The sequence below is a fragment of the Ursus maritimus genome, unplaced genomic scaffold (assembly GCF_017311325.1).
Source record: "Ursus maritimus isolate PB19 unplaced genomic scaffold, ASM1731132v1 scaffold_14, whole genome shotgun sequence".
In the NCBI taxonomy this organism is placed as follows: domain Eukaryota; kingdom Metazoa; phylum Chordata; class Mammalia; order Carnivora; family Ursidae; genus Ursus; species Ursus maritimus.
The window spans coordinates 25,469,520-25,483,219 of record NW_024423786.1 but is presented as its reverse complement, the minus strand read 5'-3'; the positions used below and the strand labels follow the sequence as shown (position 1 = coordinate 25,483,219).

Below are 13,700 nucleotides of genomic sequence, written 5' to 3'. Positions count from 1 at the left end.
CAGGAATGAGAAGGGGTGTTCCGTTTTGGGTTGGCGCAAACCTGTGCTGTGCACCTGACTTTTATCAGGCAGGTGTAATCGGAGTCACAAAGAACATACCCACTTCCTTCACAACCCTTCAACACCCCACCAGAGACATTCATGTCGATGAAAATTTGTTTATTGTTATCTGAGCCCAGAGTCTAACTCCAAATTAGATCTACACAAAAGTATTTTTTCTAATCCCATTATTTTTTAATTTGGCACAGCACTCGTTGCCTAGACTATAGCATTACATTGTGAAACACAAATCCTATCCCAGCTAATACTTGGTGGAACAGGACTGTAAATGAGAAGTGATACCGCAAGCAGAGGGGAAAATTCCCTTGATACAATCTTGTGTTTAAAGTGTTTTCTGTGCATTGAACACTGTGTTAACCACTAGAAACAGTACAAAAACACATCAAAAGCATAAGAATCCATCCCTACCCATGAACCTGCTTTGTTGCCCATTATATGGGCTATTTCTAGCAGCACCAGTTAAAGTCACCTGTTAAAAGATACAAATAATGGAGGATGGAGAACCCTAGGCCACACTATGACCCACTCACTGCTTCATTCCAATTCTTGGCTTCTTTGAGGACAAGCCAATAGTTAATCAATGCAGAACAAATAAGTATTTTTTATTTTAAGTTTTATTACATGCAGTTGATTTTTTTAAAGTAAGTTCTATACCAAACAGGGGCTTGAACTCACGATACCTCATGAGTTGTCACATGAGTTCTCATGACTCATGAGATCAAGAGTCATACACTCCACTGACTGAGCCAGCCAGGCACAAATAAGTTGTTTCATTTTGTTTTTTAAGATTTATTTATTATTTTAGAGAGAGAGAGAGAGTGTGTGCACGTGAACAGGGGGAGGGACAGAGGAAGAGGGAGAGAGAGAATCTCAAGCAGACTCCCCACTGAGCACAGACCCTGACATGGGGCTGGATCTCAGGACCCTGAGATCATGACCTGAAACCAAGAGCCAGATGCTCAAGCGACTGAGCCAACCAGGCACCCCTAGAACAAAAAAGTTTTGATGGAGAAGGAAGGAAAGGTCAGGTGTAGGCACTACGGGGGTAGTCAGTGAGTGGGAGGAGTCCCCGGACTGCAGACCAGAGGAGACATGGGAAAATATGGTACCAGTGAGTAAAGGGCAAGGGGAGGGAAAGAGCTGACAACTGATGGAAAAGGATGAGGGCAGATAGTGACTGTATTATAGGTAGCAAACCTTTGCAATTGAACAGAAAAGAGGCAGGGTTTACCAGTCCAATGGGCTTGAGGTCAGATCCATAACATTCTGTGTGTCCTCCACGAGGCCAGTGTGAGAGAAAGGACACACACGCAAGCATCATGGCCAGGCACCTCGTATGTGACAGGAGCCCACACACCAGAGAGCTACTGTGGGGGGTACCAGCCACATTTCTGCAAGAGGCCAGGCTTTGCAAAGGCTGAAACAAACCTTTTTTATTTGAGACAGCACTTACTTTGATTATAGGACAAGGGCAATAACCACAATGAGAAAGTTTCCCTTGACTCTTATCTGATCAGTCCTGGGGAGGCTTCTAGAACTGCCCAGTTCATGAATTATGACCTGAAGCTTGCCACTTGTGTCAAACACAGCCTGAACACAGAGATGCACATTCCAGGAGAGAAGGAATTTTCCAACACTCAGATCTTTGTCCTCACCTCTTGCTGATATATTGATCTAGTTTCTCTCATCAGCTTCAAATGCAGAATGGTTTGATTCCAGGCAAGAAGTAGGGGAGATGGCTATGCTTAAGAGACACTCACAGGTTCAAACAATACCAAAGGTAATTTGCGTCCATGAGGTCACAGTCACATTCAAGATAACAATGTTGCCAACTGTTAGCAGAAGCTAAGGTGCCTGTTTGAATATGGTATCTCTACAAAGAAAGACCAGGGTCACCTATGTTTACCACACCAAATTTAAAATGTCTTGTAGATCAAAGAGTTTTAATCCCTTTGTAAACTCCTTTAAGTCACTGATCAATGCCTCTTGCACAGGATACGACGGTCTCAGTATCAGTGAGAGCCCCGATCGACAGAGTGTTAAGGTACAGGGGCACCTGCGTGGCCCAGCTGGCTGAGCAACCAGCTCTTGATTTCGGCTCAGGTCCTGATCTCAGGGTCCTGGGATCGAGCCTTGCTTCGGGCTCCGTGCCCAGCGGGGAGTCTGCTTGAGATTCTCTCTCCCTGTCCCTCTGCCCCTCCCCTTGATACCTCTCATTCTCTCTCTCTCTCAAAAAAAGAAATCTTTAAACACACACACAAAGTGTTAAGATACAGAACAAAACCGACTTCTCCTTTCCTCTTTCAGATGACCTTTGCTTGAAAAGAAAGATGAGTTCCTTACCGGGGCACCCAGAAAAGGGAGACAGACTAGGGGGTGGTGTTCAGCATTCCCGAGGACCAGTACTACGGGATGAGTTGTATCTCGTTTTGACAGCAGCAGGATAGTAAATGACAAGACCTGTCAGGTAACACATTTAGCTTCACGAGAAAAGCGGCCATTCCAAAGCAAGCATCTCAGATGTTGTCGCATCAGGCAGGACAAGAAGTCATAAGGCAGAAGGCTATCAATGCGGGAGGTATGCTGCTATCTAGACTGTAATTAGGAGGAGCTGAGAACGGGCACCCAGCTCCAAGCGCAGAGGAGCCTTGACTCTTTCCTCTGGGTCTGGATTACCAGCCAAGTAATCAGTGGAGTCCTTACCAGCCATCTCGGGGCTCAAGCCTCTGAGCTGCCTTTTATTCTGAAAGCTTTATGGCAAAAGCAGCTCTGCTATTTCTCCTAAACATTAAGTAACCAAGAGGAAAAAATAAAACAAGAAAAACAAAGAGCAGCTTCATTCATCTCTTCATTTGTTCATTCATTCAAAAAATATTTATTCTATGGTCCAGACACCAAGCTAGGTGTGGGCTGGTCACTGAGAAAGATATGGTCCCGGACTTCAGAAGAGTCGGATTCTAATAGGACAGACAGACATGCAGCAGGGACTACAAGCAGGAACGGGTGCTGGAAGGCGGTCACGGTCAGTAGCTTGGGCAGCAGTGAAGAGGGTAATAGGCCCAGACTTTGGAGGAAGTGGCATCCAGGTTCAAGTTTAAAAGAAGGCTGCGTGGGGCACCTGGGTGGCTCAGTCGGTTTAGCACTTGCCTTCAGCTCAAGTCTGGGATCAAGCCCCTCATCGGGCTCCCTGCTCTGCGGGGAGCCTGCTTCTCCCTCTCCCTCTGCTCTCTCGCTCACTCTCTCTCTCTGTACCAAATAAATAAAATCTTTAAAAAAAATAAAAAATAAAAGAAGTCTGTGTGCTGGTCAGATGGCAAGGTGGGGAAAGAGAAGGAAACAGTATGCACCCACTCACGAGAAGATATCAGGGGTGCTCCGGGTTATGGATAGCGTTTGCATGACTGAAGCATCGAAGGGGGGTTGGCCACGTAGGGGAATCTGAGGAGCAGGAGACAAGACTATCATCCAGATGGTTCTAAGGTATGAGAGAAGTGAGCAACGCAGATGACATTCACCTGGATTTCAAATCCATTTATTTAAAGGTGGTTTTCCACACGTATATTAAGAAGAGACTTGTTAATGAGCAATAAGATAAACCGGCATATCCCAAGAGAATCCTGAATGATGTATTAAAAGCTGAATCACCATTAAAGGACTGTGAAAATTCTATTGCTCCTATCAGTAAATTACTGGAAAATCAGACAGAAGATACTGATTTCTAAGCTACGCTGCCTTACACAGCCCGCATTGCCATAAAACGCCATGATTTTACACAGTAATACTATAACATTCAGCAATGAGAAAGTTTTTTTCTGCATCTTCCGCTCTCAGTGGTCCATGTTAAACTGCCCTATTCACATCACTATTCATGATGCCCGGCACGGGAGTCAGAAGTGGTTGAACCCTGACTGAGATACTTGTTAACCTGTGTGACCTTTGGCAAGTTGTTAACCTCTCTGAGCCTCTGTTTCCTCTAATAGACCTATCTCTTAGGGACGCTGTTGACATTTGGTGAGACAATGCTTGAAGTGGGTGTTTCTATTTCCATTTTATTAAAGAGTAAATGAAACTCAGAGAGGTTCCATGACGTGCAGCAGACCACACAGCGAGAGAAAAGCTCTCAGACTTTCACACCAGGGCTTCTGACTCACTCTGCAATCCAGTTCTTTTTTCTGTCGTATTTCTGGTTTGGGTTTTTTAATTTGGGGGGGGGGAGTGGTGATTTTCAATGGTAAACATAATTAAATTTCAACTATGATGACCTTTTTCATACTGTGGAAATAAGAAAAGTTTGTGAATAAAGACAAAATAAAGGGGGAGTGAAGCATAAGAAGAACCATAGAGAAAATAGCACTGGACAAACACTTTAAATGGGTGGATTGTATGGTGTGTGAATTGTATCTCAATAAAGCTGTTAAAAATAAGAAAAATTAAAATAGCACTGGGTGAGAAGTGAGTAATGTGGCATTTAGGAGTGGTAGGATTTTGAGGAAGTCTCATTTGCTGCTCCATTTCCTTACCTGGAAAATAGGGATGCTATTACCTGCACTGTCTTTGCCAAGGAATTAGGATAAAATGGGATCTTAAATGGTAAAATCCATCGTGGTGCTATGATGACACTAAAAAGAACTTGAGAACAAAGGGGCTTTATTTATTAATTTCTAGTGACAAGTGAACCTTCTAAAATATATTAAAAAAGACATCTAGCCAGGGGTGCCTGGGTGGCTCAGTCGGATAAGCGTCTGCTTTAGACTTAGGTCATGACTCCCAGGGTCCTGGGATCAAGCCCTGCATCCGGCTTCGAGCAGGGAGCCTGCTTCTCCCTCTCCCTCTGCCTGCCTCTCTCTCTCTGTCAATTAAATAAATAAAATATTTAAAAGGAAAAAAAAAAAAAAAGAAATGCTGTCTACCCCAACTCGCAAACACCTGTTCATGAGGTCAGCCCTTCTCAAAATACTGAACGTCACTAAAATACCAGCAGCAGGAAGTTCTGGAAAATGCAGATTACATGAGCTTGTTTCCCTGTGGCACCGTTACAACATAATCAGGAGGATGCAGTCTCCAAATGAACGGCTCCCTAATCCGTTAGCACAACAGGTTGGTAGAGAGTTCTGCTTTACCAATCACATGGACCAAAGGGTCAAAATAAACACAAATGTGGCTTGCGTTCTCCAAGCCTATAATGGAATCCCAAGTCACCCCCGGTCTACTCATGTTCAAAGGTACAGATGCTGGGCCAGACCCAGAAACAGACCTCTTCTGAATTTCCTTCTCATTTTATGAAGGAAATGTAAAATGAAATGTTACTTGTTTTCTCTTTCAGCAGAAAGACCATTTCTACCTTCCCAATTCCTGACACGTGGGTTTTATAGACATGAAACATTAATACCAGGGGCTATATACACGCAAAGACAAAACATGACTTTCCACTGTTTTTAAAAGACTGAGGTCATTTTTGCCCCAATTCCTATTTAGCGGTAAGCTTAAAATCAAGCCATTTAGCTCACAGTCAGGTCCTATAAATCAGCGGAAAAAATAAATGGGAAAGCATGCCAAAACGTAACCATAGTAACACCACAGATGCGTCAAGAAATGGTGTGCTCATTTGCTTCATTCCCCATTTCTTAAATTGGAATCTAAGTAGGGGAAAAATTACACAGAGAACACTCATGATTCTGCAAGTACCGAATTCTGCAAAACTATATTCAACCTGCCATCCCAGAACATCAGAGCAGCTATGGTTCAGCTACAGAAGCAGCCCTGGATGGTGAGACCGAGATCTGACACTTATCAGTGACTTGAGTTCCCCATGACTCTGTTTCCTCATCTGTAAACTGGGTATTAAAAATCCCAACCTCAAAGAGTCATTCCGAGGGTAAAACTGGTCAGTAGATCAGAGTCAGGACAATGGTGGACTCACTCAGGAGACCGCAAGTCCTGGTCCCCTTCAACCTTGTTTTTTATCGGCTTACATTCGTGCCTTGGTTTCTTGATCCATAAAAAGAATGATCCCTTCACAACCCATGCGATTAACATTAGGAATTACTACTAATCCAAGTGTAAAGAATGATTAGTAGGATATCAGCTTACAGCGTTCAATTTCCATGCTGGAAGACTAATAGAACTGAGGCCCAGAGATTCACATTAATGCATTATCACCACATTTTCTCTTTCAAATGTAGCTCTGTCACTCAGCAGAAAGAGACAAGCCTGGGGCATTGACCCAAGTTCCTTACACTCAACCTCTTTTCCTTTTGGAGCCTTGGTTTTATCAATGAGTAAAATGAAGAGCAGAGGGCTGTTCTAGAGCCTGATCCTTAAAGGTCCCAGTCTAGACTTATCATCTAAGTCCCTGCAGATCTATGTTGGTTTACATTAAGTTTTGGCACTAGTATCAGGAAACATTAGGACTCCAGCACACCCCTTGCAAACTACTATTGAAAGAAGAAAGAAAGAAAGAAAGAAAGAAAGAAAGAAAGAAAGAAAGAAAGAAAGAAAGAAAGAAAAGAAAGGAAAAGAAAGCCATTTTAGCAAACAAATCACAGCAATAAGCAGGGTACCTTCAACCTCAAGTGATTCCTACCGTTTTTGCTGGTTAAAAAATGTTATTGCTATAAAAATAAAATTTCAAGCTTTGAAGGACTGGGCAATAATAGAAAAGAAAAATTCCAAGTACTAAAACCAAAACCATTCTTTCTTCCTAATTTTAAATCAAATGAAATCCTTGTAAGTCTCCCCAGGACTCCCTCCTTCGAGTTAGCTGTACAGTAATGCTGGTTGGTAGAACCTGGTAACACTGCCCTACAACTCCATCTGCCCCAGAGACTGACTTCCCTCCCCTTCTTCTTTCCCTTTCTTCCTTTCCTTCCTTCCCTCAACATAAAAACCTTGCTTTCATAGTCCCTGTGTTCTATGTCTTGCTTTCTCAGATTTGGTCTGATCTAATGGGTTTGTGGGATTTGAGTTTTTAATTAGTGGAAACCATTTCTTCAAAGAAAATTATGAAATCCAGATCTATGAATCAGGTCTCATTGGGGACGAAGAGAGAGTCCACTGAGGCATTCACTGTGCTGAGAGGCCATGAGGAACTCACTGATCTCTGCAGAGGTCAATCTGAAAGCCTCTGGCCTGGTCCGCCCCATTAATAACAGTGAAGGAGGCTTACACCATGCCCATACTTTGCAAAATGCACTTAATGTGTCTTATCCCACGGACTCCTCCTAACAGTCTTATTGAATTAGTATGACTCAGAAGTCCTTTCTACTGATGTGAAAACTGGTCCTTACAAAGGACAACTAATTTACCTGGCATTATAAGCAAGTATGTGGCAGAGCCAGAACCTGAAAGCCGAGTAATTCACCTTGTGCTATGCTCTATGCTCTATGTCCCACGGTCACCTATGACTCCCTGGACTTAGGGAGTCACAATGTGAGCAAGGCAACCAGTGTTCCAGAACCAGCTGGTGAGCTCTTCTGGCTCCACCACCTTTCCACACACCCACCCAGGAGTAAGTTGCCATAAACAGGCTACTTACAAGGCACAGCATGGCGGTAAAGGTTATCCCTTATGGTTTGCTGCAGCTCATGATCAGGAGACCCTTTCTGGAATCGCTGATTGAGAAAATGTCGCAGGTCCTTGTTCAGCTTTCCTCCTGTAGGCAATATATAAAAGAGAGAGAACACATCACCAATAGGGCTTCCTAGAGACTGAGCTGCTGGAGAGCTGTGCGTGGGAATACCACCTCAAGCCATTCTAGCCAGCCAACCTCAGAGATTAGGAGGACTGACTTCAGATTTTCCTCTGCAGGGGCAAAAGCAAGCAAGAATGTAATAAAGATAAAACAGCATTGAAATAGCACTAATTTGGGGGTCCCATTTCACATAATACTAGGAGGCTCAAATAACAAAGAATTTAAACTAGGCTATTACATTTAAAATATGTGCCATAGACACTTGCAGACACTATTAAAGACAGAGTAAATGGCTGAAACCTTAAAGAGAACAATGGAGCAATATCTGACAAATTATACAATGTTCTTCGAACAGGGATCCAATTGGTAGAAATGTACCCTATGAATATACTTGCAAAAGTCTGCAACATTTTCAGTATTGTTTATTGCAGCATTTTTATAACAGCAAATAAATAAAGAGAAAAACAAAAAACCTGGGAAAAACCACGAAGGACCAACTAAAGCACAGTTCATTCCTAGAGTAACTACTTCAAGAAAGCGAGATGTGCGCGTGTTGGTGTCAAAGGAAAACATGCAGAGTAGTGCCGACTGATCCCTTTTGTGCAAAAAGGAATAAAGAAAAGGAGGGACCCTGTTTGCTATAAGGGATCATCACAAAGTCTTAAAAACAGTTTCCTGGGGCGCCTGGGTGACTCAGGAGGTTAAGCGTCTGCCTTCAGCTCAGGTCAGGATCCCAGGGTCCTGGGACAGAGCCCCACATCTGGCTCCCTGCTCAGCGGGAAGCCTGCTTCTCCTTCCCTCTGCCTCTTCCCCAGCTTGTGCGTTCTCTATAGCTAACACACACATTCTCTCTCGCTCTCTCCCCCTCAGATAAATAAATAAAAATAAAATCTTTATAAAATAAACAAACAAACAAAAAACTACAGTTTCTTTTGGGCAGAAGGACATGAGCTTGGGAAATAAGGGAGAAGATGTCCCTCTTCATTCTAGAGACAGATAGAAATATATAGATCTTACGATTCTGTGTTGATTTCCAAAGACTAGATATACTGCCTTTTTATTACTGTTGTATAAGCAATAGTTACCTAGGTGGGTCTGTGTATTTCTTTGTAATTCTCTACAATAACAAAACAAAACAATAGCTAAAAATGTTACTGTTACAAAAATATGTCACAGAAAGGAGAAGGTAACCAAATGTTCTTTTTAAATTACAAACACAGCATCAACACAGAGCTTACGGATCAACTTAGCTAACATTTATTCTTAATGGAGAAAGACGGTTCAGTGACAGCTAAAAATAACAAGGCTAAAATCGTCCTTCCAGTTTTAGACAAGATAAAAATTAGGTAAGAGCATTTGTAGCCTTAGAGAAACAATGTAGCAATGCAGTATCTATGTGAGCCACAAAATTCATGTCTTCACATGATACCTTCCCTATGGTCAAAAAGAATAAATCATGAGGATGACAGTGATGGTTAAGATGACGATATGTCCCAGGTAGGGCAGGAAACTACTGATCTTTATTTTAATATCATGTTGAAAACAAGATTTCCTATTACAGATGATCATTCTAGAAGAGACTAACAAAACCCAGTTTGCACTACTTTATTTGAGATGTAGTATACCTAAGGTTTCAAGTAGTCAAAAGGAAAATAGATATATCCGAGTCAATCTTACGTCATTTAATATATATTCAATTATTCACCAAATATTTGTTGAATAAAAAAGACAAACATTCAACTATTCGCTTACCACCCCCCTCCCAAAGGGGCACAAGGTTTGAACAATTTACAAAAGAATGTGTATGACTGGCCATTAACCACATGAAAAGATAGTCAATATCATTAATTATCAGAGAAAGGCAATGAAAGCCATAGTGAGATCTCATTACATTCCTACTAGAACGGCAAAAATTTAAAAGACTGACAGTGTCAAGTGTTAGCAAGATTGTAGAACAAAAAGAACTCTTAAACACTGTCACTGGGCATATTAAACGGCTCATTCTCTTGGGGAAAGAATCTGGCAGTATCTTATAAAACTAAGTCTTCACTAACCACATGACCCGGCATTTCCACTCTTATTTATGCAAGAGAAATGAAAATAAGTGCACACACACACACACACACACACACAACTTGCAGATGAATCTTCAGAGTAACTTTATTCACTACATAATAGTCCAAACTTGGGAACAACCCAAACATCTATCAACAGATAAATGGGTAAGCTAACTACTATATTCAAACAGGATGCTAAACAATTAACGGGAACAAACCACTAACACATACAGTAATAGTCGTGCATCTAAAACACATAACATTGAGCAAAAGAAGCTAGACACAAAAGGCGACGTTTCGTATGATTCCATTTATATATAAAGTTTTAGAACAATCTAAAGTATAGAGACAAAAAGCAGTGCAGTGATTACTAGGGGCTGAGGGGAGGCAGAGACTGACTGCAAAGGTGCAGAAGGGAGTAAGACCTATGGAGTGTACCAATGTCAATTTTCTGGCTTTGCAATTGTACTGTATTTATGTAACAGGTTATCATTGAAGGGAAACTGGGTGAAGGGTACGGGGGATCTCTGTACTATTTTTTACACCTTCCTGAGAGTCTAGAATGATTTCAAGATAAAATGATTTTTAAAAAGGGGATCACAAGGGAAGTTTTTCAAGTGGATACCAACATAGAAAATCTTAATTGTGACAGTGAAAATATGGGTTTATACATTTATCAAAACTTATGGAACTGTGTGTGTGGGTATGCAATTTATAGTATATATATTACACTTATAAACTTGACTTCAAAGGTTTCATGATATATACATAATCACTGAATGACTATGTGAGAGACACTGCTCTAAATGCTTAATTCTCAATTTCCCATTGGAGAGATGAACTGAAAGAAAAATAGAGTAAATCTCAGTAGTTAAGACTAAGGCTTGGGTTTAAAGTCTGGCTCCACTATTTATTAGCTGGGGAACCCAAGCACGTTGCTTAATCTCTGAACGTTATCAGCAAAAATAGAGCACTGGAAAAACAGTAGCTCTGCTACGAAATTGTCAAGAGCATTAAATGAGGTTCCAACAGTGCCTGGCAAAGAGAAAGCACTCAATGAAAGATGGAAATTGTCATGACAATGTAAAGGGAACAACTGTTGAGGTGAAGGGGAAAACCTTCAAAGATGGGCTGTTACTCTTTTTTAAAATGCATATAAACATAAAACTCATTCTATTACTTAGAAATAGCTATAAACAAAATACAGGCATAGAGAAATTTGGATTAAAGGATGTTTCTAGAGTTTCTGGAAAGGAATACAATTCTGCTTGTGGGGTGCCTGCATGGCCAGTCAGTTAAGTGTCTGTCTTCAGCTCAGGTCATGATCCTGGAGTCCCAGGATTAGTCCCATGTCTGGCTCCCTGTTCAGTGGTGAGTCTACTTCTCCCTCTCCCTCTACTCCTCCCTTGCTCGTGCTCTCTCATTTGCTCACTCTCTCAAATAAATAAATAAAATCTATAAAAAAAAACAACAACGCCACTTGTGCTAAATTGTCTGGACATATATAAATTGGTTAGTATTTATTGCATACTTAATATATTTTTGGCACTGTGCTGGAGTTGAAATGAAACCAACTGGTAAATTAATGATATTTAATAGTCACACCTGTCAACTCTATCTCTAGGTATAAGGTACCCTGGAATTCAACCAAAAGGATAACAATGTTTACCAGCAAAATCTTCATTGTTTAGGACCTAGAGTTTATATTCCCCTTAGGAGACCACAGTTGTAGACATTAGAAAAGTACTGAGCCATGAGTAGAAAAGATGTTATGGGATTCAAATGTACTGCTTGCGTCAAAAGCAAAATCCCAAAGAAGATTCGGGATACAGTACCTCTTTATCCTACATAGAACACAGGTTCACACATTTTTTAAAAAGATATTATTTATTAATTTATTTGAGAAAGACAGAGAGAGCGTAAGCAGGGGAGCAGCAGACAGAAGGAGAGAGAGAAGCAGACTCCCCGCTGAGCAGGGAGCCCGATGCGGGGCTCCATTCCAGGACCCAGGAATCATGACCTGAGCTGAAGGCAGATGCTCAACTGACTGAGCCACCCAGACGCCCCAAGTTTACACATTCCTATGAATCACAAGCAGGTACCTATCAAGATAAACCAGGGGCTAACAGACTGGAAGGCATTCTTAAGACATAGACACTCTTGGTTTACACTTGGGCTTCACAGTGAAACTAGCCAAGCTAGCTAAAGTTTATGATCATCGAACTAAAACTCCTCTCTCCTGCAGATGTGCAAAAGGGCAGGGTTAACGATGCTGGTGGTTAACATTTACTCTGTGTTCCGTGACATTTGTAAGCGAAAAGCCTCAACCTTCCCATTACATTAAGAATACTGTACTTTTTGGCATCTAATCTCAAATTAATTGCCAATTATTCAGGGGATACATCTATAAATCTTCTCCTAATTGTCAAGGCAGTGAGCCAATGAAATAATAAATTGCTAGAGAGAGTTTGTCATAACATCTTTGCTTTCTTTGAAATTCAAGATTTGTTTTGCACATGGAAAAGAAAACAGGTCAGAAATATATGGAACTTTTTCCAAGAAAAGGATTCAGAGCTTATTTTAAGATAATTTTATAATTTCAGTGACAAAAATGGGGCTCTCTGTCCTGGATTTGTCATTATTTTATATTTTCATATCAATGTACCTGAAATTTTGTCTCTTAAATTTACAACAATGTATCTCTGCTTTTTCCATTCACATTAGTTTATAGAAATTCAACCATGTCAATGGATGTAATCTTTCCTAATTATTTTAAATGTTGTATAATATTCCATTTAAAAACTATAAAACTTGTATATCCCTCATAGAAAATTGGGCTATTTCCAATGTTGTTGTTAATACAATAATGCTATGACAAATGTTATTGTAATTTTTTTTCTTCAAATACATATATGTAGAGGACAAAACATAGTGTATATATGGTTCAGTACTACCCACAGTTCCAGGCATCACTAGGGGTCTTGGAACATATCTCCCACAGATAAGGGGGGACTATGGTACGAGTGACATTGAGCATTCTATCATATATATGTATATACATACATATAGCTCACTTATATGTTTATACATGTATATATATGTATGTGTGTGTATATATACACACACTTCTCATATATATATTTCACATATGTCTCATATACGTATTTTTTCTTTTATGTTTCCTCTTCTGTAACTTGCCTGTTCATATTCATGTACTCACTTTGCATTTTCCTAATGGGTCATCTTGTTATTTTTGATAAGATGTTCTTCATATATTCTGGATACGATTCCTTTATCAGTCACTTAAGTTGCAAATTTTGCTTGTTATTACTGAAACATGAAATGATCCCTTAAACATAATTGTGTAGTTTTTCCAAACTTTCCCACTCACACGCTAGATGGTTTTCTGCCAACTCAACTAGAAGCATCATTTTCAAAGTGATGGGTTATGAGGGGACTCTGCTTGGTCTGATCTCTGTCTCCTAGAGTACAGATCCTAAGGGAGAACATTAGTCAACAGAAATAATCTTCACGGTCCAGAAACTAGGTTTCCAGAGATATTACTTTTGGGCCCTCGTGATTCATCTATTTCTAACTGAGGAGAAAAACATAACTCTCTCTGTGTCGCATAAGCTCCAGAACATCCACTTCTAGAAGGTCAAAGAATAGCGTTTCCTTACAACTAGAATTTTGATTTTAATACGTTTGAAATTTTCAATGCTGAGGAAAACTCGCATAAGGACATAAGGATATTACACTAATCACACTTCCAGGTGATAATGCTTTGGCACGCAATTTCTTCAAGGAATGATTATAGTTGTAGGACAGATATATTTATTAAGGCAACACAAATGGTTTGTACTGCAGTGAGCTATTACAGCAAAAAGATCTGT

General features: G+C 40.6%; 1 protein-coding gene across 1 annotated transcript in view; it reads right to left on the bottom strand.

The window, feature by feature from the left end:
* Positions 1–13,700, bottom strand: part of MAGI1 (membrane associated guanylate kinase, WW and PDZ domain containing 1) — a 606,640-nt gene that overhangs the window by 233,421 nt on the left and 359,519 nt on the right. Inside the window, 1 exon segment of the mRNA XM_040628589.1 lies at positions 7,595–7,711. Coding sequence (XP_040484523.1) covers positions 7,595–7,711 — 117 coding nt within the window.